Source organism: Boleophthalmus pectinirostris, unplaced genomic scaffold (assembly GCF_026225935.1).
Source record: "Boleophthalmus pectinirostris isolate CB_2022bp ecotype Guang Dong unplaced genomic scaffold, ASM2622593v1 HiC_scaffold_19, whole genome shotgun sequence".
NCBI classification, from domain to species: domain Eukaryota; kingdom Metazoa; phylum Chordata; class Actinopteri; order Gobiiformes; family Gobiidae; genus Boleophthalmus; species Boleophthalmus pectinirostris.
Genome location: NW_026571140.1, coordinates 20,936,126 through 20,963,370, shown reverse-complemented (window position 1 = coordinate 20,963,370; position 27,245 = coordinate 20,936,126). Strand labels below are relative to the sequence as shown.

At 38.9% G+C, this 27,245-nt stretch overlaps 2 protein-coding genes across 2 annotated transcripts; one reads left to right on the top strand and one right to left on the bottom strand.

Moving 5' to 3' along the window:
• The first annotated feature begins 15 nt into the window (after positions 1-15).
• Positions 16-26,393, top strand: aqp9b (aquaporin 9b). Its single transcript, XM_055154678.1, is given in 6 exon segments — positions 16-121; positions 19,647-19,973; positions 20,651-20,777; positions 22,156-22,481; positions 23,031-23,248; positions 25,982-26,393. Coding segments are annotated over 5 exon segments (936 nt in total). The 5' UTR covers positions 16-121; positions 19,647-19,871; the 3' UTR covers positions 26,145-26,393.
• Positions 3,602-18,115, bottom strand: aldh1a2 (aldehyde dehydrogenase 1 family, member A2). Its single transcript, XM_020941332.2, has 13 exons — positions 17,807-18,115; positions 11,073-11,177; positions 10,852-10,992; positions 10,627-10,756; positions 9,738-9,799; positions 9,046-9,174; positions 8,256-8,369; positions 6,225-6,327; positions 5,556-5,740; positions 5,316-5,480; positions 5,085-5,242; positions 4,454-4,528; positions 3,602-4,365 (listed from the first exon to the last, which is right to left on the bottom strand). Exons 1-13 carry the CDS (start codon positions 17,921-17,923, stop codon positions 4,293-4,295), a joined length of 1,557 nt encoding a protein of 518 aa, XP_020796991.1. The 5' UTR covers positions 17,924-18,115; the 3' UTR covers positions 3,602-4,292.
• Positions 26,394-27,245: the final 852 nt, after the last annotated feature.

The window sequence follows — 27,245 nt, the reverse complement described above, 5'->3', positions numbered from 1 at the left end:
TCAAAGTAACATGGACCCTGGTGCAGTTTGTTGCTGCTCACTTGAATCCTCAAAGACAACTTATTTTTCTACGATTTATATTGACGGAAAGTGCCTACATGCGTCTTGCCAATCCTCACCCGTGAGTACAATTTTTATGTGTCTGCAGCTGGTGGCCGCTGCAAACCAAAGCTTTCAGTCAATATAGAATTTTAACACTATTCTTCAAAGTGCATCAAAGGGCGTACTGTATTAATGCCATACAACCGGATCTGTGTTATCACTGTGAATTATGCAGAAGATGGACACTGGCACAAAAACATATATATATATATATATATATATATATATATATATATATATATATATATATATATATATATATATATATATATATATATATATATATATATACACACACACACACACACACACACACATACATATATATGTGTATATGTATATATATATATATATATATATATATATATATATATATATATATATATATATATATATATATATATATATATATATATATATATATATACACACACACAATATGATGCAACATAAAACAATACATATAGGGGTGAACAACATCAGAAACATTCATAACATCTGATGAAAAAACACAGCTGAGTAAATTGGATAGGATATTATTTCATTGCACATTGTTATAACAGGATAACTACATGTGTATATAAAATAATCATGTATATGGGACACATGTCTGTTGTAATTTAAAACTGCTAGTTTACATGCTGTTAAGTAAAGCACCAGACATTTTTGAAGCATTACTGTATGTGGCCTATGACATGTGCCAGATACTTTTAATCCGAGAGACATCTTCTGCAGGACATGCGTTTCTGCTTTCACTTCTTCACTTTGATGATTCAGAGTTGAATCACTCTATTTTTTCATATATCTGTGAAAAATCCAAAGTATGAAATAACTTTGGAGACTTGAAGATTTTATGCAACATAGTTGCTTTTTTACTAGGCCACATAGTTCAGTTATTGTAAATTAGTCAATAACGCAACTGGAACCCTCTGAATACACCCTCACCTATTCCTTTTGCAATACCATTTACAGAGATATGTTAGAGTATGTTATTACAGGTAATCAGAGTTAACTCTTGGTAGGTTGAGGTTAAAGTTAATCTAAGGACAGATGATTCCACTGTTTTATAAACTTGTGGAAATGATATGTGCACTGATACAGTCGTTACTTCTACTATGACTAGTACTTCGTCATATGGACAGATGGAAACAATTTCAACATCATTAGTGACTGTTATGATCATCACATGCTGACATCATTCTGGACGCTACTTGAAGTTATTTTTGGATATCCTTTGTGAAAGCAGGCATCCAACATTCAAAAATAACTAAAAGGTTTATTTTAAAAATAAGTTTAATAAGGTGATCGGTTCTTTGTTAAATATTTATGAAAACTGATTGAGAGAGATTGTCTCGCCTCAATGTTTCAAAGCTCCAATGTCACAATGTCTTTTAAGATGGTCACTACAGATAGCTACCATTAGTTGCAGAATTGATTTAGAAAACTGCCTAAAACCTATAGATCATTCAGCAATTTTGTATTTTATCTTCAAATGTTAGCAACAAAAAAACGTGAGCATCAAAGTTGAATAGTTGGATGCCATTGAGCAGATGAAGAGATTAGCATGCAAATGGCTGCCATGAATCACTTTCCTAAGCATAGGGTAATTGCCAGTGAATAATACTTATCAAGCTCCATAAGTGCACCTTCCAATAAATACATGGTCCAGGTCATTTGTATTAGGACTGGACGGTTGATGGATATAGGATAACCACTTAACCTTGGAGACATTCCAAGATACCTCCTCAATCATCTCATACATTATGTCTTCTATAACGGCTTGACCAGGTTTTAAGCATAGCACCTCTTAATGCACAATATGTTTTATGTGAAGGATCTAACTCAAGGTGTGTGTGGCCTATCCGTCACTTCGATGAACTGATGACAACACATTCCTGTTCTTTATTTTTAAGGCCTCTTTCAATGTCTTGTCTTTATGTATCACTCCTCACATATTATCACCATTATTTATGGCTTTAATGGTGTGGTATTTATGTTGTATGTCCCTTTAACAAGCTGCTGTTTCATTAGGTCACCTCCATAAAATAATGTGATTCAATGCCACAGACAAATATTAAAGCAACATATTAGTAACATCAAATCACTTGTAGCAAATTTGTTCATGTTTATTTTTTTTGATGGAGAAGCACAGGCCAATAACACATCTTTACGTAACTGGCCCCAAACACTGTCCCAGCTGCTTCTGCAGTGTCCCAAGTAACCAGAGGACATCCAAAGGAGATATACTCAAGATCAACTGTAATCTCATTTGATTTGTAACCTTAGCTTTTCTTAATTTCACTTTTTAAGCAAGACCACTGCAGGCTGCAGTGTCCTACTGTATATAATCCTATAATAGACTAATAAGATACTAAGTTACTGTGATAATAAGTATAAATTTGTAGGTGACAGTTGTCTTTCTCTTGTGACATAACACAGCTAGAAAAAGGGAACCAAATTATGAAATCATGCTTTTGACATTTAGAAAAACAATGTAAAACTAAGTTGATGGTCATGTGCTCCTTGTTGAAGGTTGACTCACATTTTACCAAAAAGACTTGACCCTGACCTTCTCTCACACAATTAACCTGAAAACATGCACTCCAAAAAGCTTCTCAGATGAGATCATTGGAGAGAGATTTTTTTGACTCAGATTTATAATGGTAAAAATGCCTTATCTTTTTGTGATGCTGGCAAAATGTAACTGGGGTTTCTGCCAGAAAAATCAGATGAAAATCAAATGAGACACTAAATGCTCCCTAGAGATGTGAAATCCTTGAGTTTATGTTCATGTCAAGTGCATCTTTCAGCAGCAGCGCTTTATGGAGGAGTTCTTCTCTCAGAAACGCTCACTCACTTAATCTTAAGTGGTATGAGAGGCATGTTCACCGAGGCTTGCACAACATTTGTCTGAGAAATATCTGAGGATTCTGGCTAGCGCTGCTTCCAGCCTGTCAGCAGTGTACCAGGCAACCAATATCAACTAATGTGATGTAACCCTCAAACAGGAACCAGTTTATTTCTGGTATCAGGAAAGAAGAAATATTACATCTTCATTTGTAGTATTTGGTGTTATGTAAGACACACATAATGTCAAATTCAATTTTTTTATCTTTGTACCTGTATCCATTTTAAATTCTGCTTTCTTCTTTCTTTGCATGTCCATTTTGTCGAATTCTGATATTTAAGTTGAACATTGAATAGATGAGTTCATAATGAGAGCAAACATTTGTTAAGGTTTCTTTTCTCTGTGAGTAAGTGTGTTAACTAACTTGTGGCCTTTGAGCTTGTTCACCACACCCTCTGCCCTTGGTCAGTGAAAGGCCAAAGACCCTAATTTCTAAACAATCTCCATTGACTAGAGTGCACAATAATAATTAGTTAATTTGTATAATTTTTAATTTGTGGTTTTGAGGTTGTCATTGTACTTTATTTTTTGAAACCAACAACAGTGGTCGCTACATACCTTTGACTGTAACATTTAATAAGAAAGGACAAATTTGTTCATCTTGAAATCTTATAATTTTATGGCATATAATCATATAAACATAGCATAGATGAACATCAATGACACATCAGTTACATAATGTTTAAGATGCTTCTACTCTTCTTTTAGCTTTAAGAGTAAAATGTCTTAAAGAGAGGTTAAATTTTTTAACAGGTCAACATACAGTGTTAAGTCGTACAAGCTAAAATATAAACAATAGACAATTAGGAGGAAATTTACTTTTTCATTCATATCTGTGACAGTGGTCTTGAATGAGCCAAAACTTTTTTTCCATTTTCTTTTTCCAAACTATCACATTTCACTCACTACAAGAACAAAGCTTCATGACAAGTTGCTAGTAAAGGGCTGATAGCAAGTGCGGTGACTGAGTCTTTGAGCTTCCAGCATCAGCAGAGGTGGGACTGTGGCCATTGGCAGGGTGACCAGGGGTTTTCGATCTTCTCCTGCAATATCACTGTGAGTGCTTTAGTGTAGCAGTTAGTGGTGGAGGTATATACATTGGCTAGCTCTCTGGGTTTCAGTCTAAAAGGATTCAAGAAAGGAAGTGGTCGGGTTTACTTGTACAGTTGTGTTTAGAAGGCAGCAGCGGGGTGGTTACAGACACAGGTAGTTAATGCAGCACCAGAGGACCAGCAGTGACTTCGGTTGATGCTACCTCTCTCTAGATAAATGTTAGGTTCACTTAAGAGTTCTTGGCCACCATTTTCATTGTAATAGTCTTCACTTCTGAGTACTCCTTTAGACCACACTCTCCCCTGAAAAAAACACAAAAAAGCATTTTACATCATGCAAAAAATATTTAGTTGCTTTCTTGTACAATTCTAAGACGGTGAAAATACTCACAATTCACGCCCATTGCCAGACATTTTATATCCTCCAAAAGGACACTGTGTGCTCAAAGCATTAAAACAGTTTATCCTGAAAAAAAGAAAAGATGGACTTCATATAGACAAAATAACTGTAAGACAAAGAAAGAAATTTTATCATTGCAGTGAAAAAAAAAGAAACACAGAAAGAAATCTTGTATTTAACAATTTGATGAGAAAGAATTTGAGTAGTCTTAGAGAACCAAAGTGATTGTGCAGCATCGAGAGAATTGCAGAGTGCTAAAAATCTCTGGCAGATGTTGATGCTATAACTGTACCCAGCTGCAGCTAATTACAAAAGAAACAAAACATTGTGGGTTAAACCTAGATCTAGATGTATTGTTTTATGGCCTTTTTATTTATTCAGAAAATAAAATCATGGTGTCCATTTACAGTTACTGTTTATGTTCTTCATTATTTGCTTTCACCAAGTTTGCTTTATCTTTAACATCTTAGTTGTGGACAAAGAAGTTAAAGGGGAATACATCTCTGTGGTTTATATAATGAAAGTCTAATGGCATGTTTCCAAGCCAAGGTTTTGTGCCAGATCTTAGATAGTGGATATTTCCCATATGAAGGATATGAGTGATTGCAGTTCTTTAACTCACCAGACAGTGCCAGCCTGCATGGCAGTAGATATAGTCAAGGCCTTGTTGATGTCAGTGGTGAATACAGCACCAGCTAAGCCATAATCTGTGTTGTTTGCTCGTTCTATGACCTCTTGAATGGTCTTGAACTTCATGATCTGCTGCACTGGTCCGAAAATCTGTTAGACAACCACATTAGGATCTTCTCCCTCCCTCTCTTATATTGTTTTGTTTGTTATTTTTTATTCTTACCTCCTCTTTAGCAATGCGCATATCATCCCTGACATTAGAGAAAACGGTCGGTTCGATGAAGAATCCTTTTAAACCAAGGGCTTTTCCTCCACACTCCAGTTTAGCACCTTCACTGATCCCACTCTGGATGTATTCCAACACACGGTTCTGCTGCTCACGGCTGATCTAAAATAATAAATACACAGTGTTATTCCTGCAATTTACTTCTAGTTGACAATAAGTCAAATCTCTCTTATTTACCTGAGGGCCCTGCTCAGTGGTTGGGTCGAATGGGCTGCCTACTGTCCTCCTCTTGGCCCTTTCCACACTCCGGCGCACAAACTCTTCATATATGGGCTCTTCCACAAAGATGCGAGAGCCAGCTGTGCAGCACTGTCCTGCATTGAAGAAGACTCCTTGGTGGGCTTGTTCTACGGCCACATCCACTGAAACAGACATTTTCTGATCAATGACCATGTTAAACTGGCTCATAATAAAATGTGCCTGGTTGGAATCATTATTTTTCTTTATTAAAAACCTCAGTGCATGCTCTAAATTTGTTATTATGGTGAGTTTTTTTGAGCAAATATGATAGCTGACACCTGGGAGACAGGACCCAGGGTTAACAGACCCACGTGATTTATAGGTCTCGAATGAAGCATCCGACTGGGACAGGCTCCATTCTGTTGATTTACAGGCCGTAGAGAGCCCCTCTCACGGCTGCTGAAAGCATTTGAAAGCTCCAGTTTGAGAGACACTCATACATCTACAGCCTATGCAGGTCTTTAACACTTTTAACACTAATGTTTTGCTGTCATTTTCACAGCATCGAGAAAAAGACACATAACTAAAGCAAATCGTATTTGTGGCAGACCACCCAGTATTGCTGACTGAATGTGGTGTAAATGAATAGTAGCTGAATATACTCACAATCAGCATCTGCAAATATGATGTTGGGATTCTTCCCTCCCAGCTCCAGAGTCACTCTCTTCAGGTTACTTTTCCCAGCTGCTTCTTGGATCAACTTGCCGACCTGGTGAGAAACAAAGCAGGGCTTTACTTACGGCAATACCGGCCTGTGGCCAGATCAGTAAATCACTGCAGCCATTAAACAGCTTTAAGAGCTGGTTAGCTCCAAACATCTGAAACACGAGTTCTGCAAATACACGCACACCAATATCTGTTACCGCTCTGTGCAGATAGGACTGAAAAACACAATGGACGTTTGAGTCTGAGGAGAGGGCAGGAAGAGCTGACCACAAGGTGTGTGGGCGCTGGGTTGTGATCTAACTCACAGATAATGACAATGTGTTCAGGACAAAAATGCTTGTCCTATTTCCACTTCATTATCTTATCAAGACTGACTTTACAATGTAACCCAAGGACTAATGAATAAAACATTAAGATATTAGGTTTGTATTAATAAGATAAGATACCAAGAGTTTTTAGATTTGACAAAGTCAAGCAAACCACTTTTATATCTACTTTTACAAACATGAAAAACGATAACTGTTGTGTGGAAAATCCATGTGCCTCCCTTCATAACCTTACACCCTGTAAGTATCCATCTTCCTGTTACTCATACAGTCTGTTTTACTTTCCAAAGAGCAGACAAGATAAATGGAAAAGTCCCTCTCTTTGTACAACCATCTGACACGGAAAGAGCTCATCTTGTGTCACTATTGTTTCTTTAAGATGCAGCGGATAAAGCAGGAAAAATTTAAAGTATCCCACAGTAATACCTAAAGACAGTGACTAATATTATAGATCAAATATATCAAACTCCCGGGGTTACATAGTGATTTGCTCATTTTATCTGTAACTATAACTTCTAACCAATGTTAATGTAAATACAATCAAGCATCAGTTGAGTAAGTTAGGTATTACTAACCACAACCTGTTAATTCATAATTTACAGAGCTACATTAATTACTAACAATAACTGAGGAAAAAATTATACGTTTATATAAGTAATTAATTCAATTTAATTCAATACAAAAATACTTAAGGCCAGTCACAGTTTACAGTAAAAGAGCATTTGTATCTTTGATCCTGGCTGATCTATGCAATTGCATGTGTAGAACAGACACAAGTCGCATGTGGACAAAAACTGTTGTCCCACAATGCACCTGTGTTCCTGCCTCTGCATCACACAGAGGGGCTTCAGCTACTACAGCCTCATTGTGAGTCACTGTCTGGCCAGCAGCAGCCACACAAATTGACTCCAGATTACAGGAAACAACATGAAAACTAGTAAAACAAATGGGGCACTTGCAAAGGGAAACAATTTATCAGGATGAGCTGATAAAAGGAAGTCATCTGTTGTCTGATGCTTAAAAAAATAATCAAACAATAGTGTAAAAGCTATGGGACTATCACGACCAAATGTTGTGTGTCACAGATTTAATACCCACTATACTACAACTTCAATCGACAAAGGAAGCATTTAAATACCTCCAAAATATTCATAACGGGTCCTCCTAACATACAGCTAAACGAAACTCATGTAACACTACTAGATTCTGTGTTATTGCAGACCGGAGAGCATAGGTGAGCCTGAACAAAGACCAGGTGAGGGGAGGGGTGAACAGGTTTCACATCTGCCATCTACTGATAAAAATCAAATAAACTTAGAGATGGTAGCTTTAACTATTTTAACAAAAGAATGTATACTCCAAAATGTTGTAATGAAATGAAGTGGAAACTGAAAGAACTAACAGTGTAAATTATTATTAGAATAGAAGAAGTGTAAATAGGCAGCCTCACTTTACATAGACGATGCCACCCTTTTTAGAGAGGTGACTGTTTACTCATCACCTCAAAGTAGAGCTAATATTAAATGTATTTTAAAATCTTTAATAGCATCACACTTCCTCATCTCTCTTATGCTGTGCACATGTTGACAGAATCTTATAAATTGGAAGTAGCCATAAATCAGAGCTGTGATTATAGAAAAAGTACCTCGGTTGATCCTGTAAAAGCCACTTTGTCTATGCCCATGTGCGAAGCAATCGCAGCGCCTGCAGTTGGCCCAAATCCTGGCAAAATATTGACGACTCCCGGAGGAAACCCAGCCTGTCAAAACAATATGAGAGGAAACAAGCTTTAGAGCAGATGACAACAGAGCCAAGCAAAACCAAAGGCCCAACCCAACCACCCCACCAGTACAGAAGTAGGGGAACATCAAAAAGTCGCATGCTGCAGACAGATAGTCTCCAAAATGAGAGAAGAGGCCAGAGATGACAGTGTATAGACCGACCCTAGGTGGACAATGGGATTTATAATGTGTTTGGGTTCATAGACATACAGTGCCACGGGACACTGCAGTGTTCCTATCTTGCTCAACTTACTCATGATATTAACTTGCAACAACAACAGGAATGCAGTGCCCAACAGCTATGTGCCATTGTATTTGATGTCATCTGATCTGTGCTGGATTTGAAGCTCAGCTATTCACATTGTGCTGTTGTACTGAGCCTGAATAGTTTCATATGTGCTTGTATTGGTGATAACATTTTCAGGGGATAATGTAAACTGTGCTGTGAACACTGCAGTGCCTTTTATACCAAGCATTTTGAAACAAACATTTCTGTTTGGGGATTTGATGTGCCACAAAGAGGTGCACCTTTTAATAGATAATGTTTTTTCTTCTTTTTCACTGTTAAAAAAACACACTAAATAAATGATAGAGGTATGATATAATATCAAATGACATACATTTGTTTTTTAATAGAGAAAGTTAGCGCTGTACCTCTTTGACCAGGGCTGCAATGTAGAGGCAGGTGAGTGGGGTTTGCTCAGCAGGTTTCAGGACCACTGTGTTCCCACAGGCCAGAGCCGGGCCCAACTTCCAGGCTGTCATCATCAGAGGAAAGTTCCACTAAAATAAGAGTCAAGATGTATCAGGGGCTCGTTGGGTGGTCACATGTGAATGCAATTGCTCATCACTCTTAAATCACTTCCTTTGATTTTCACTTTCTCTAAACAATTTGAAGTGAAAAAATATCCCAGGCACTCTGCTGTATTTTTCTTTCTGGAAATATTGTGAGAAAATGGGAAAATTGCGACACATGTGCAATATGCCTGTATCAGTGTACATCACACAGACCAGTGTTATTTCTGCCTTACACAGGAGCCCATGGGGCTCACTACCCAACCACACAGTGCTGTTTTTACACAATACCCAGCCTCAACCCCTTCTTCATCTCTCCTCACTCACCACTTAAATTCCCTTATGCCTTTTGCTTTACACTTTCCGTTCTGTAAACCACTGGCAGTAACATGTTTGGGGCTTACCAGAAAGATTTACTAGAATACACAATACAAGAAAATGACAAGAAAATGAAGGGTGTAATTCAACAGACAGTCCACTCAAAATCTCACATCTCTGTTATTGCATGTTTGTATATACGCCTTTGTATAACTCAAATGGTTTATACTCACAGGAATAATTTGTCCACACACTCCAATGGGCTCATATCTGGTGAATGTAAGGTATTCCCCATCTGCAGACACAACAGAAAACATGGCTTGAATTTCAGTGATAATATTTCAAATAGAATGGTGTTGTTGACTGGACAAGTTAATTTGTAAATGAATCCAAAATTTGTTACATTCCCGGTTGTGAGATTAGCTTTTGATGGGAGCCTCCGTGTGTGTGTGTGTTTTAGGTCAGAGATGAGTGTTTTGCTGGAAAGGCTTGCTCATTCCTCTTGCATTACTTGAGAAAGGATGTACTTACTAAGGGTGTGCCATGCTTGTTCATTGTCCACAAAATCATTGATATTATGAAATGTGTGTCCCTTTTCTACAGCCCTCTGTGGATTAAACATTACAGTGCTATGTCAAAATGGATTAATCAGTGATGACAAAGGCAACAATGACATTCACTGGATGATAGTAAATGAATAACAACTTACATGCACTCTAAAAAAAACATAATTTATATCGAATTTGTTAAATACAATTTGTTGGTTAATTTGAGCTATCTTAAATACAAGTCTAGGAAATGTGTAGGATAATTTGTTTAATGTGGATAAGGGAACCAGGCTTAAAGCAAAGGCCTTGGGAAAAAGCTTGCCGTGGTCCATTTGGCAGCAGCCCACAAGAGGAGCTTTGAGAGAGACAATACAGTGGTATCAGAGGGGCTCCCCTGTGCACTCTCACTTTCATGTTCCTATTTCCTTATTTGTACTTCCTATTCAAATAGACAGGCAGCTTTCTACGCTTATGCCCTCAGACTGAACCCAAATTCAATGAAAAATGTGTCTTGTACATTAGTGCTAATACATCTTACGAATTATGATGTTGTTGGGTGTATACTGCATCTTACCCATTGGAATTGATGTGCCATGGATTTTGTCTGCATATCCGGCGAAGTACCGCAGTGTCTTTATAGTTCCTTGTAGGTCAACAAATAGAGTGGGCAGGAAGGGCTTCCCACTGTTCAGAGTCTCAAGGGTCTAATAACATTTTTAGATAGATGTGCTTATTATGTAAGAATTTAATTAAACTTTAAATTAAACAAGTTAATTACAATTAAGAAAGTTCCACTTACAGCTAGATAGATGCTGTCCCTCTCCACCAGGTCGGCCAGTTTGGCCAGAAGTTTGCCTCTCTCAGAAGCATCCATTTTTCTCCAAACTGAGCCCAAGGAAAATGCGAGTCGAGCTGCCTGAACTGCTTTATCTACATCAGCCTGGACAAAATATCATAGCAATGAGAACCATAAAAAACTTCTAATGAAATGCATTTAAAAATAGATTGCTTCTTATTTACCTTGTCTGCTTCCTGGACCTCACAGATTGATTCACCTGTCGCAGGATTGTATGTAGAAAAAACCTTACCACTAACCGAGTCATGCCACTCATTGTTAATGAATATCTGTCAAAGAAATACAAAAGTAATATTATTAACATTAACACCACATTCATTACTATCTGTGACAACATAGACATAAAACATGATTATAAACCAGACTCAAATATATGAAAGTATGCAGTTTGTAAAAACAACATGGGAGACTTAAGAGTAGCTGCTGGGCGTGCTCACTGGATCTCATCTCTCTGGTTCTCTCAAGTAGAATATGTAGTGTATGTAGTAGGTATCAGGTGCATTTCAGGATCAATTAAAATGAGAAACTCAACAAATAATTTGGAAAAATACTGTCCAGATGAAGAGGTATATGTAGATATTGGCTTAGAATTAAATTTAAGATTGAGCAACGACAAGATGTGCCTCAGACATCTCTTTTTCATGTTTTGGAGATTTTTAAATATTTATACGGAGTTAAGTAATCATGTTGGCCGCGGTAACAGACTTGTAGGATGTGAAAGACAAACAGCCCAGAGGCAGCTGTCCCGAGTGTTCTTGTGTAAGGGATATGGGACAATCTCTGGAAATCTGCAGATTCCTGGCTGTCCAGCACAGCTCTCTGGGGAGTGCTCCACCATCCAGACAAAAGGGGTGCAGGGTTTGTGTGAGTGTGGCAGATAAATCCCTATCAGACACCAGTCCCCCCCACCCCCCTCAGACACACGTTTCACAACATCGCTGCTCGTTTACGAGATCATAAAACACGTGCCGTGCTTGGTCTCTGTGATGCGTTAAAGCAAGTCTTCCGTTAAACAACCGCCTGGGATTCCAAACAGGACATTTCCCACATCGTCCACATTTTCTTCTGCAGAAAAATAAATGTTTACAGAGCTGCAAAACCATGAAAGATGTTACTAAAGTATCACTTGGCAGATGAGATGAAAAAGAAAACAGCCAAGGTGTGATTTGAAATTGTAAAAATATCTTCGGGAATGGTCTTTCCATGCTGACATGTTTAGGTCTCTCAGGCGGACTGTCTCAGAGTGTTTTTAATGGCTGACAAAGAGAGTGCAAGGAGAACATCTGCTGGCACATATCTAGTAAAAGACTTAGTCTGCTCCAAGAATTAATTAATTAGACTTACAATGCTTGTGGTTAACATTTAATCTGGGAGAAATACTCATCTTAAAGAGTAGCAAAATGAAAAACTTTATTCACTGGTATGCACTAAACTATGTAGCTGTTGTGGATGTTTGTACTCTTTGAACAGACACAAACCACAGTTACTCTTCCCCGGATTTGTATTCTCATGCACCCTGCATCAGAGGGCACCTTTAATCTGCAGCTCATTAAGAGCACTTCATAAAATTGTCAGTAACGATAAGAGCCGAGGGGCAGCTACAAAAACAGAAAGTCCCGTAGAGCACTGAATTAGTTTTTAAATTTATAGGGGCCACTGATGTGGGGCACCCTAAATCAGAGCAGCCCCTGACAGCCGCAAGAGTCTGGGCAAGAATGTGGGCTGAGGGTAGCTTTATGTTCGGTGTAACCCCTCTCACGGGCCGCTGCTGCGGGAGAACAGTGGAGCAGGCGTCCTCTTAAATCACAGCCAGAAAAGGACAAGTGTCAGCTGCCGTTTGGATCACCCTCTCTCTGAGCCAGGACCGGTGTTACACTTTTGTTTCGTCCCATTGAGAGGCTTGATTAAGATGACAGGGCATAATCGTAAATCAATTGTTGAGCTTACTTAAAATTGTCTTTAGGAACATTTGGAAGAATAATAAAAAATAAAAAACAAGTGCATTGGGAGACATTTTGAAATGATGAATAGTGTATTTTACCCCCATTCCCAGCAGAGTCTTACCAATGCTTTACACGAAGCTTTCATGTCTCTAAAAATCTCCAGCTCTAAAAGCCCAATGCCTAGAACTCAATAACAACTTTTCATCAGTGCGTTTTGTCTCCTCACTTCTACTTAAAATCCCAGCGTATGGTAATGTTTAGATTACATCATGAAATTTTATGTGAATGAATTTTAGAAAATAAAATCTCACAAACACGAAATAAAAAAAAAAAAAATAGTGACAGAAGGGTTGTGGTGCGAACGCCTGAGGAGGTCTGACGTGTTGCGAGCTACACACTGAGGAGTCTAAGGCAAAACTTTGTGCATTGCCAGAGCAGCTGCAAACATTTAGTGACTCCCATGCTTTTTACAAAACCTGTCAGCATAGATATTAAAAACATGATGTGCACATAATGCAATTTTACATATTTTACATCTGACCACATGACAACAACCACTTATTCTGACGGATTAGTACATGTAAGTTAATTCTGTTTATTTATAAGGAGTGAACTGTTAGTGCAGAATGTGCCAAATAACAACAAACCTAAGGTTGGCTCGATGCTTTTCACAGTTTACAGACTCACATCTGAATAATATGTAATGCATGTAGCCTCTTTTTGTGTGGGAATAGACGGGAGGTTGGGTGACAGCAGAGGAGGGGGGCATTGGGGTGTTTTAAGGGTCATCCCAATATATAAATATAAATTTATGTAGATCTATTTATTATGCATTTACTGCACAACAGGACACCTGCAGCACTAGCCCAAGCTGGAGGTTTCATATCCTCAGTGGTATCGTAGGACCTCTCTTTGTTGCTCTAGACATCATTCAACAAGCTCTCATAATTACTGCAGCAAGCTGCTATTGGGGAGCATGTGAAAGAGGGGAGCCGCTCCCCATGTCGGACACTACAAACTAACCATGTTTTTCACACGCACAGCTCGAAACAATGCCTCCCAGCACTAGCATCTTTGGGCGGGATGACCTTTCTGTCACTGCCTGGCAAACATCTCTCTCCTAGTGGCATGTGTGTGTTTGGTGTGTGGCCCAGTTAGCATTATTGCAAAGTAATATGACAGACGTCAAATGTATCTTTTGAATGCTTAAAAAAAAACCTTTAAATTAAAAGACAAAGGAATTCACCTCAGAGTTGCTGTGAGAGGCTATAATTTAAAATCTGTTTTGTTACTTTTTACAGTGAGAGTTACTGTAGTCATAGTAATAAACATAGTACAAATAGTGTGTCTCGGATGAAGTAGTTTTAAGATATGAACTCATAAAATAATAGAAACATAAATATGATTAGTAATGGATACAAGAACTCTGTCCCGCTCTGTGTATTTCTATACATTGATATGGCATTGTTTGGTGTTTTAGTAACTAATCTATAAAACGTGTGCAGGTATACAATAAAACCTATATATTAAATAAACTATAAGACAGACAAATTGTCCAAATTGGACTCAGAGCTAAAGCCTAGTGTCATGAATCAACAAGACAACTGATGTCACCTCTCTTTCCCCCCTCCTTTTAAACATCTAGGGTTTAACGAGTGCCTTTGTTCTTACCTATTCTTTAAATTTCAAAGAAAAGCTTAAGGAACATTTCCAAGTCGTTTTACTCCCGAGGTCAGCGCACAATAAGGAAGAAGAGGTGCTTTAAAAGAAATGTGATGCTTCAACACTTACAAATAAACATTAAAAGGGGGGGTGGGGGGTTGCCTCCTCTGTCTGCCCTGTTACATGGTCGAGTGAGGAAAGAGCCAATTTTCTCAGATTTATGAAGCCGAGTGTTTTTCATAATGACACCATAAGGATTTACACGTTGCTTGTCAACTGGGTAACCTCCCTGTCACTTCTCTTCCTTACACAGTGATTAAGAGACAGGGGACACAATGTTGACATAAAGGCTAAGTTGATAATTTACACTCACTGCACAAGAAGGCATTTCACACTGATGGACATATTAATGGCACCGCACACTTACCCTGTCACAATCAAAGAGTTTTAGAGTCTATGCACCCATCCATGTGTGTGTGTGAACAGGGAAATTGTGTAAGCAAAAGGGCACAGGACAAGAAGGGGGAGGAGAGTAAAGGGAAGTCTTCTCACTGTGCCCGTTGTAATAAATCACTTAGTTGCAGAGTATCCCCTAACTTTAGCTGTGTTTGATCTCGATCGCAGAAAGATGGAGGTTTTGAAGTGAAAGAGTCCAGAACTGCAGGTCAGATTCAAGCGTCCCACACAGTGAGACACGGCAATAATTTACACCCCACTGGACAGCACCTAGCATCGGGGAGCCCCAAACCTCCATCTGTACTATCTCAATCAGTGACAGATTGATGGAGCCCCTTTTTCATCCCAAACTGAGGAGATGTCTGAGTGAAGAGCATCTTAAAAATAAACATTGCTGCAGTAGACAGGTCCAAGCACTTCTATGGTGAAAGTAGACTATAGCCACCAGGAATATGGCTGTATCTATAATTTATGGTTAAGATAAAAGCAGGTTATTTTTCCCCTTGAAAGTTGGTGGACAAAGTAAATATTAACATTTCTAAATATGAGAGCCTGATTTAGGTACTGCCTTTATTAAACATTGTCAAGCATGTGGTGATTTACAGCCCAGGTACACAAAGTCTACAGAGTCCTGTCTTTTTATTTTCTTGTAAAATGTGTCCTATTAACTACCAGCTTTAACAACTCATTATCACTACTTTGTGTAAAAAACACAAATGTACAACGCATTGCTCTTAACACTTAAACAGTCCATAAAAGCTTTGTAGACTGCCCCAGTAGATTTTCTGTAAATGTCTTTTTGAAGTTTTTTTTCTCCACAGCTTTCTGTCTTTTATTGTAACCTGGTCAGACTGGGGGCAGTTGGTGCAACGACCCAAACAAAGGCTTGGAGTTCGATTTGCATTACATTCAAATGGCTGATTCTTTATTAACAGGACTACACTTCAGAGCATAACTTCTCCACAATCAACATGTGCCTGGTGGGGAGCAGCATGTTGTGCAGAAAGGACAAGGGGCAGAGATTGATGGCAGCACAGGGTTATTATCACATGTTTCAACACTGTATTCAGAGTCTATAATGGTTATTATTTTTTAAACTGAAAGGTCCTAACACATGTAGAAAATATCATCACAGTTTAGCCAAGATATGCACACCCTGCAGGCCAGTGGATGCAAACGCCTGCTCTCCTTGTTGCAGGGTGGAGAACATGAACAGGGTGTGAGGAGAGCCCATGCTAGGGGTGCCCATAAATCAGGGCCCTTCTGCCCCCTATGTCCACAAAACCAACAGGAACTGGATGATCCAAATTCCTTGGGGTTAATTCACCAAGTCGCTCCCTAAATGTCCTTCTGTACACCACATCTTGTCTTTAACTGCTGCTGTGGCTGAATGAGAAGCTTAAATGATACAATGCAACACATCCTCGGCTCAATGACCTTTGCACCTACAACACTAGAGTATAGGTTAGCACAGTCCAGCAGTGATAGGACTGAATGAACTTAACACCACTATCACTATCACCCATGCACTATAAGATGTGCCCTTTAATCTCCCAATCATAAAACACATCTTGTACAATAGCATACTTTAGTAACAACATAGTCATTCACTGAAGGAGAGACTGACAATAAAAAGACAAAAAAAAACTTGGGTTAAAGGATACGTCTGTATTCAACACTCACTAAATTCAAAACTAAAATACAGACATTCCTCAGACGTTATCAAAAAAGCCACAAAACTGTTAATCTCTGATTATTTTCAGGGTGTGTAAAAACATGTGTAGGGTGGGATTAAAGAGAAAAAGTCAATCCTCCTTCAGGAGCTGATGTTACTTGAGTTCATTAAATTGAACTTACAAACTACTGAAGTGGAGTAAAAATAAAACATGTCTAACTAATTGTGATGAGGGAATCTAACTGTTCAGGAAGTATATATGATTTAAGCACAATTTGTCTAAAGTTTTTTATTAAAATCGAACCTTCTCCAGCTGTTTCTGCGTCTCCTTTTCTCCCACCCACATGCACAAATGAAGAGATGACTTCAGCAAGGGAACATATGAATTCTCCTATGATTTTGTGTGACATAGTTTAGGTAGATAAATAAGGATTACAATGCAGCAAATGATTTAATTTACTGAATTTTTTTTTTTTTTTTTTCACTTAATGTGCAAGAAAACCTTTTTCTAAAATTTCCATAAGAACATACATTGGATGGAACTAAATAGTGTCAAGAGTCTAATGACTGCAAAACCTATTGCCTCTGTAATCACCCATGAAAGAGAAAACCCGTAAAAACGTGTAAGCAAATATTACAGTCTATAATGTGCGTTTTAGGTACACACTAATGAGTTATCAATGACGAGATAATGTCTATGATCTTCTCACAAGATTGTGAAAAAGTGAAACAATTATTATCAAACTTATCATATCGCGCTATGAATCATTTTATGGGTGGCTATATATTTAAAAAAGCTTTTACGCACAAACAACCAAAGCAACGAACATGCGCTGCGTGACCAAATGTGAACAGAAATAATAATTTATATATTTTGAACTTTTGTCCGCAGCAAAGCACTTTGAAAATCACATGCATTCATCCGTTTTGAGACCTGACTAAACTTTGTTTCGAGGAAGAAACTTTATCGGCCCTGGCTCAGTATCACAGTACAGTAGAGCACACACTGCCATGCACTGTTCCAGAGTAGAGCCCTTGTGCTCAAACAATAACGCATTGTTCACTCATTTTCCATTTACCCCTCATTTTAGTGAAAAGTAAAGTAAAAGTAATGGGCTAACTTTGGTGCCGCTGCGTGTTGAGAGTGCGTGCAGACACAGACCTTGGTGTACTTGATCTCGGGGTTGGGCACCGGGGAGGGCATCAGCTGGAGAGATGCCATGAGAGCAGCGGGGTCGCTCTTCACCTCTCCGGGGATCTCGATCTTGCTGGAAGTCATTGCGCCGTGTGCCGTTGGTGCTCCTCTCGGTGGGCTTCTGTTTTTTAGGAAGAGAAAAAGATTCTGATTAAGGACTTGTTGGGATCCTTCCTGAGTTTATAGCCAGGTGTCAACCGCGGCTCATTTTCATTGGATAAAGGAAAAGGGCCGTCCTTTTGAAAATGAAATACACGCATTTACATAAAACGACATCAGCCATGCCTGTTAAGGAGGAGAAACAAATCCACCCCACCCACCACCTCTTCACAGCGCTTTACCTAGTCAATGGATAGCGTAAAGTTTAACTAGGCTACTGAAAATGACAGTTTCCCACAGATTAATGTCTGGTCCAGTTAATTTATTAGAAAACTGTAATTCAAATATATAAATGCATAGTAGGCCTATTGGTAATAAAGCACAACTAAAACGTTTTCTTAGGACATATAAATGTTTATAACTTATGTTATTTTCATCACATTTAGTGGCGCAGAGAGGACTGTATATGTAATACTTTTAATAAACAGGCTATTATTTCTATAACATACAAAATAAGGCATAGAGATTACCTAGTTTGGTTTTTCACTTATATTGTAACTATGGCCTGCTACAGTGTTTTTAAAAGGTATAATTTACAACTACCTCCAAAACATCACACATTTACCCGACTTACAGCTCGAACATAAACTCCTTTACATCTCAACAGTGACATGAAGGCGTTAAAGACTTATCTCACTTCGGTCTATTTGCTTAACAAGCTTCCCAATAGCCTATGATGTTATGGAAATGATGCGGGCTTGAATCGCTGCTTGACGCGGGGTGGTCTTGTTGGCATAAATTGGTCCTGCAGGTGATAATTTATCTGAGAGCCAAATAAACATCCCACCAATTAGGTGTCTCTCAAACCTTCACGAAAGTAAAAGTTCTGGACAGTAACTCTGTGCAGAATGCTAGCCTATGATTGTGCATAATCTTTTTACGCACAACGTCACATTTCATTGACAGGGCACTACACATTTAACAATCCCGGGCTCCTTATCCAGATTCCTGACAGCACAAAGGAGTCCGCAGACGGATGTATACAGGTCTGTCATTTGCAAATCCCCAGAGAGGATGCTTTTCCTCCATCAGCACGCAGGGGTCTTTTTCACAGCATGGGCGACACTCTCCCAAGTGTCTGGTGAACATCAAAGAGCCAGTGACAATGATGAATGCAGAAAAAACATCCAGCACGTTCTCACAAAACACTGAGCGGCAGACAAGACCAACCTGGAGAGAAGACATCCAAACTTTAACTTTAACTCCAGTAAAAGGTATACACATAGCGCCTCCTGTCGGATAAATAAAGATAAGATGACAATTGCTCTCATAGTCAAGAATAGCCAATTTTCGCAGTTAACAAATGTACATGTGAATGAGAAAAATCTTGCAAATGGGAGGTACTGGACTACAGCTCATATATATATATATATATATATATATATATATATATATATACACACACACACACACACAGCTTAATTAATTTTTTGTTTATAGAGTGTCACATCACCAAGCTGTAAATACAACCAGTACCTTAAACATTAGACATCTGATCAAAATAGATTTTAGAGCTCATGCCAGCTTCTGTTATATTCGCTTTAACATGTGGGTTATTAAACATGCAATAAAAAAATAAAAAAAAAGGTAAATGAGGGTTAATAAATTACAACGACATTTTTTTAAGTTTCTTGTCTATCTTGTCCAGGGACCAGTGGCATCTGTAGCATACTTCTGAAGGCTGGTACAGAGCGGACCCCTAGTGGTCGTGGAGAGGATAACGCGCGTCCTAACGTGGCTGTGCGCCCAGATACTCGGCCGAGAGCGGAAGAAAGAGGCGGCAACCTACAACTAGTCTCCACTATCTCACACTGCTCAGACTCTGCTGTTCGGGACACACATCAAATCTAAGCCTGCGGTGACAAATAAAATCATGGAAGACGAGAACAAGAAGAGGATGAAGGAGAAATTTGGACTGAGGCGGGATATCTTTAAAGAGTTCCTGGCTGAGTTTCTGGGGATATTTGTCTTGATAGTGAGTACCTCCATCCGCACCTGTCATCCGACATAAAGAGGCGCTTTAATGCTGAAGCAGCGCGCCATACGCTAATAAGATGTCACCCAGATCTCTGGGGAGTGAAACCACTATCCCTCACACGTCTTTATTGGGACATAGAATAATAGTGTTGTTGATGTGTTTTTGCGACTGTCTGCCAACACAGATAATAACAAGGTGTGACTGACGTGACAGTGGTGTAAGGCACCGAATCCCCCTATTTAATGTTTTCTCGGTGTGTAGCCTTTCTGAAATGGTTTTCCTAAGTTGTATAGGCCAATGCTACATATGCCTAAACAGTTGTACTTTAAACAGAACAAATTATTATTGGCTGTATCTTGGTCTAACACCCCCACCCCCAACTCCACATCTCATTGAATGGTCTTTAAAACTGCATGTCACTTCAGAGCAGGATGTACCACCACAGCCCTTTTTAGTCTTGGATGACTGCTCTAGTCGCCAAAACTTTTTGTTTAAATTGCTTCTGCCTTCTACCTAATGAGCAAGGGATTAATTATTTTCCCATCCCTGTGCAGGACAAATTGTCTATGGCAGTCAAAGGCAGCTGCTGGACAAGAGGGCTAGTGTTAATGGTGGGTATAATTGGAATATTTAAAAACAATGAACGTTTTTGTTCTTGTCTGTCTGCGTCCCAGCTTTTCGGATGTGGTTCAGTGGCCCAGACCGTGCTGAGTAAAGGGGCTCTGGGGGAGCCCTTGACCATCCACATTGGCTTCACTCTGGGAGTCATGATGGCTGTTTACATGGCCGGAGGAGTGTCAGGTACACTTACTTACGTTTGGACCTTACAGACAAGGAATTCCCAATGAGGACCTTTGAATATGTATGATGAAAAATGTGAATTCCTCTACACCACAGTAAAGCCAAAAAAGCAGGAATTTTCCCAAATTTCCATAATGGGGTTTATCACATGCATTATCCGGGGATTAGAGAAAGAAGAGCCCAGTGTGATTTACCAGTGCTAACAGGAAAAGTGGCAACACTAGTAAATGTCACAGGAAGCTACTAAATGGGGTTGCTGAATTTTAATCAGAGAAAGTAGTCATTACTGGGGTGACAGTGGCTCAGTGATTAGAAAATACACATACCAACCCAAAATCTGCAATTTGATCCCAGCACCAGCAACAGCTTACTGTGGGTAGTGATGACTGAATGAATACACAAACAAAAAAAATCTACTCACAATATGTGGCAAAAAATGTCAGTGTGTTTTCTTATATAAAGTAAAAATGTATAGAATGATGCAAACACATCATAGTTTGAGGAAGGAAAGCCATGTAGAAAGTCTTTTTTTATAGTCTCAGTGGGGATGGTTGTTCCGTAAACTGGTCTACAGTGCACTTGTGCTACATGTTTAATGACCAGAGAATGCAGTAGACGAGAGCTTCAGAGGAATTGTAGCAAAGCCCAGGGACACGGAGGTTAATATATGGAGAGTCTTTGCTGCATGAATGGGCCATTCAGCCCCAGGGTCCACAGCGCAGTGGGATGCTTCTGTCCAACGACATCTTTGAAGATGATCATAGGTATTGGACTAATGAGCTTTACTGGGGCATGGGTCTGTGCAGAGGAGGGGTCAGGTGTGACAAGCCTTCCCCTCGAAAGTGGCCTCTGAAAAGATGAAAACAATTGTTTTCACTTTGTTGTCTGAGAATTTGGATGACAGTATACCATAAGTGTGACACATCATGGTCACTCTAATGACCTGCAGTTTACATGGACCTTAAGAAGATTCAGCCAGATTATGTCAGATGCAATTCGGCCATGCAGGCCTGGCTGACTGTCGTGGACAGTGTTTGTGAACTAGACGGGGAGATTAACAATGGACGCATGGCTGATACCCCCAGTGGTGTTACCACTGCAAGGTCAAAGCCAAGATCCCCCAGTGTTAAATAAATGACCCCACACTTGGCTAACATTTAGCTGGATTGAGTTTAAACATGCCTCCTTTGGACGAGACGAGGCATGGGAAATTTCCATGTCCTTTGAAGAATTGTTTTCCCAGCATTAGAACAGTCAACAAAGGTAGCCTTTAAAACCACAGGGTTAGTAAGAAAACAACATTGATTTTTTATTTTTTTTGTTGTTGACAGCTTTCAACATACATTTAATGTTAATAAAATATACATACTGTTTACAGGAGGTCATGTAAATCCCGCTGTTTCTCTGGCCATGGTGATCCTGGGGAAACTTTCTGTCAAGAAGTTCCCTATTTATGTGGCAGCCCAGTTCCTTGGAGCATTTGTCGGATCCTGTGCTGTCTTTGGGCTCTACTATGGCAAGTACTTCACACAGACATTGCTTTTTCTCAAGTTATGCATTCTATATTGACTGATAAATTGCACAGATGCTCTGATGGAGTACACCAATGGAGAATTCATGGTTACTGGTCCAAATGCTACAGCCAACATATTTGCTTCATATCCAGCGAAACATCTGTCAGTCCTTAATGGATTTATTGATCAGGTATGTTACATCAGCACTCTGAACAACTGTCACAATATAGGCATAGGCGGAGGCAGCTGAGTGTAGTGAGATTAGCAGGAGCTTATTCTAACAGTGTATTTAATGCAGTCATGAATGAACATGAACAACATAAGTGGAGCATAAATGGATGTGTTGTTGGTGAACTATAAATAATTCTGATCCGATGGGAATAACAACCATCTGCTCTCAGTATTCTTACATGTGCAGTATATGTTAAATACATGCACAATAATTTAAATTTTTTTATTCTTACCTCTATATCTGCAATAACAATTGTTAATAATCTGTATTTTTGTAATCATATGAACTCTTAATAAAACCTTTTTAATTACCATATGGCGTATAGTATAGACAAAATCAGGGTAAAGGGGAAGTCTCATAATAAGCTTAGATAAGATGACATGGGTCAAAGGTCAGTCAGAGCGGATAACACCAAACAGCATTAAATTAACAGACATATTGTTCTCCTCTAATTACACCTGGTCCAACCATGCACAACTGTGCAATTGATGCTGGTGTGTTTTGTAGGTGATTGGAACTGCAGCACTGATCCTCTGTATCTTGGCCATCACTGACAAGAGGAATATTGGGGCTCCTAAAGGCATGGAGCCCCTGTGCATTGGCTTGGCCATTACTGCCATTGCGGTGTCTATGGGTCTGAACTGTGGTTATCCCATCAACCCTGCGCGAGACCTGGGCCCACGGTTCTTTACTGCTGTGGCCGGCTGGGGCATGGATGTGTTCAGGTAAAATCACAGGAAGGTTCATGAAAAACTGAAGTTTTTCATGCTTCAGGCATAAAACCATGTTCACACTGATGGTGTAAGTATGTGAGAGAGCTTTATCTGGGCTCTATTTTTGTTCCCTTCATAATATGAATTAATATTTTAGCGTGCATGCTTGTGTGCCTCTGCAATTTGAGAAATGGCTGTGGGATTGAAGTGAACAGTAAAGATGTACCGCTCACATAAATATCTAATATACTTTACTTAAATGGCATGAGTGTGTGCCCTTGACTTTATTATATTTATTTCTCCTGTATGAGGATTTCTTGCTGACTGTTGTCTGTTCAGATGCACTGTATCTCTGTTGAATGATCACAGCCCTATAGTGTGATAGTTCAGCCATCCCCTCAAAAAACAACAGGCATGTAATTCTTTTTTTTTTTTTTTTCCTTTAATGAATACAAAAGTTACAATTAAAACAAGAGTTTTTCAACTACAAAATAAATTTCATGGTCTTATGACCGTTGGAAAATTGTTCTAAACCCCTCCATCCCGATCTCATTCAAAAGGGAAGTTTGCAAGGGGCTCGTCACTGAGCTGTGCTCCCAGGAACTCCTTGAATTCGCCCATTGATCCAAAGTGTGAAACACAGTCAGGAGGATTCAACGCATTGAGCATCCTAGTGGCCAGAGTGAGACATGACCTCTGCATCATGGCAGCGCAGGGCAGGGTCCCATCAGGAAACACATAGATGGCCCGCCGTACATCATAAGGCAGAACTTTCTGTGTGGGCTGGTACCGCTGGCGAAAGCCCGTGGTACAGTTTAAATGCAAGACATGCCAGTGAAAAATTGCGTCTGGTTTGCAGTGTGGTCAATCCAAGTGCTGTATAGTGCTCTGGTGTTATATGGGCACGATACGGCAGATGGAGAATAATGCGCATGCATCGCCGTTGCAAACTTTCGAGACAGTTCATCAGAGTATTTCCTGCACCACATATTAACACTGAGCAGTATTCTAGCCGAGATCTAATATAGGCCTTGTAAATGCGTAACAGAAGATCATTACTTCTTGGTGGCAGCTTTGTTTTAAGTAATCTCAACACAAAAATCTCCTTACGAGCCACTTTACACATTTCTTCGACATGACGCTTGAATTTTAAATCATTCGTGAATATCACACCTAGGTGTTTTGCCTCACTTGAGAAGGGAATATTATAACCCTCGAAAATAACACGGTTATTTAGTAAATTACTGACATACGGTTTGGCAAAACATAAACACACAGTCTTAGAGGTATTAAACTTCATGCCCCAGGTACTGGCCCAGTTGCTTGCTGTATCTAGCGCATAATTCAAACTTGCGATTGCCAGGGCTGGATGAGCACTGGAAACCGTTATTACTGTGTCATCTGCATATGCAGCTGGTGTAATTTTGACACTTTGTGGTAATAAACCAGATAGACCTTCTAAAGAAGTCAGCAGGTCATTCAGAAAAAGAATAAACAAGGCTGGGGAAATGACACTGCCCTGAGGAACACCAGGTTGTACTGGTAATGGGGAAGAAATTGTGGATCCAATTCTTGTTTGTTGCATGCGATTACTTTTTTTTTACATTTACACTGTATCCCTTATTTTCCACTAGAGGTCAGTAGGTGATGTTCTTCCTTCATATACATTTGTGTTTACTTACTGAAAGTGTCATTCTGTGAATGCTTTGACTGTCATGTTTTGGGTAATTTATGCCCGGGGGTTCATTTGGTGCCATTTTATCTTGTTGGCACATGCCTGAAATCCACATTTATGTCTTTCCACAAAGTAAATAGTGTCTGCACGTTTCAAACACAAGAGGGAACAAGGTGCATTTGTGTACGACCTCCTATTGGACTTTGCCTAGTGTAAATAAAGCTGCCTACAACAGGCTTAGCATGCAAGCAGTCCTTTTAAGATGGTGCAATGATAAGGATATTCAAAAATAAAGATCTGTTAACTAGTATATTTTACTTGAAAAATATTATGGAACAGGATTTTACAAAGGCATCAGTTTAATTCTCACATTATTAGTTAATTTTAAATATTGCTAGTAATATTTACTTAAATAATTGTTATTGTTTTACAAGAATCAAATGTGCAGGCAGCACTTGATGCTATAGCATGTAGACAGAGTGTCAGTGTGACCCAGGGTGTTCGTCTGTCTGTCTCTTGATCATCTTAGCCTTAGATTATGGCCCTTATAATCCCTGGGCCTTCCTATTTGGCCTGGCTCCTTCTTGAACACTACCAGGAGGAAAACAAGACAGACACTTGTTGTTGGGATGGTAGAGAGCTAGTTAAGCAAGCCCTTTCACCTAAAGACAACAAGCAGTCTTAAGGTACTGTCTGTGAACTAGGACAACAAACACAGCTACTTAGATAATCTGGTAGAGTTGTGGTTCACTTCAACAGCCGAAGTTCATTAGATCTTTGTGTGTATTGTAATATTATTTCCTATTGTTTCCTTTTGCCAGACCAGTGTTTTTGTTGTGTATTTTCAAAACACATGGAGCAAAGGTCATTTATTTTAATTTATATTAAAAAATATATTTTATGTAAGTAACATATATTAAAACACTCATGACTGAGATTTCTTTAAAATTAATATGGGACCATATTTATCTCCATAAAAACAGAGGCACAATCATGTAACTTAATGTCACCTTAATACAGTAGGTTTTAATGCTATATAACTGATGCTGAAGTGCTTGTTGTTACCACAGGGCTGGGGGCTGCTGGTGGTGGATTCCAGTGGCGGGGCCTATGGTGGGTGGAGCTGTGGGAGCTGGAGTTTACTTCCTGTGTGTGGAGCTGCATCACCCTGAACCTGAGAAACAGGCTGAGAACAACATCCCTGACAAGTATGAGATGGTCACCATGAGTTAGGCCCTGGAAAACACAGCAAGCAACAAGCATAAGACAAAAGTCCAGATAAGAGCAAAGAGAGGTTCCTTTCCAGTCTTGGTTAAGACTGTGATAAAGCACTACTTGAACAATGTTTTTAGCTATTTATAAAAACAATATATATATTTTTAATAATAGTTATGGTCCTATGTTATTGTTTTTGTAACTGTATTTCCAAATGACTCCACTGCACTTTTTCTTTTACATGTTTTGCCTGAATATTACAGTTATTGGCACGTCAATGGTCTTAGAAACCCTACAGCCAATATTACATTTCTATTTATGCAGTTTTTTTGTTTTGTTTTGGGTTTTTTTGGCCAGTTTTTTTTTTTTTTTACTTTTTTTTTTTCAGTTGCAATTGTCTAAGAGTGTAGTATTTTTGTATACAATGTTGTGTATCCTCAGTGTGGATGTGCTCACTGTGGATGGCTGCTCCTCCATATGCATAATTTCAGCCACATTTTTTAACACATTTGATGTCAAATATGCATGGTCTATATGCCTGTTTTTCCAGCTATTATGAGAAGTTTACAATAACAAATCCTCTGTGACACTGTGAATTTTTCCATTTATGTGTTTGTAATACTTTTCCTGGTCTAAAATATTTATTGTAGCTAATACAATGTAACTAATACAATGTAGCTAACACTAATGTAGAGCACTGAATGTTGTTTTACAAACACACCAAAGTCACATATAATTGAGACAATCAACTTTTTCAGTAAACCTGTTCCTGGTTGGCCATGAACAATGTGTTTGTTTCATGACCAATACACATACCTTGTCTGACCAAGTGTGGGAGATTTGGTGTCAAGTAATTATTTGCTTTATATGTCCTATATACTTTTTCCATGTTTACTTTTCTATCAAAGGAAATAAAATTTACTGATGTAACTGTATTCAGTCTTCAGTGTATTCATTACATTGTCTTTACATTTGCTATATTATCGAGTTATTTTGGACAGTATGATTCATATATCATAACATCAGAAAAGAGTAAATCTGTTGTAGCTCATGTAGTACTGTATGTAGTGATGAGATATGAGCTTTAAAGCATAATGCAAGCATTAGAAAAGCATTAAA

Coding starts and splice junctions, on each gene's coding strand:
- aldh1a2 (XM_020941332.2), bottom strand. CDS start 17,923: ATGACTTCCAGCAAGATCGAGATCCCCGGAGAGGTGAAGAGCGACCCC. Junction 10,757..10,851: donor GGGACAGCATCTATCTAGCT/GTAAGTGGAACT, acceptor AAATGTTATTAG/ACCCTTGAGACTCTGAACAG. Junction 8,370..9,045: donor TTGCAGCCCTGGTCAAAGAG/GTACAGCGCTAA, acceptor TTGTTTTGACAG/GCTGGGTTTCCTCCGGGAGT.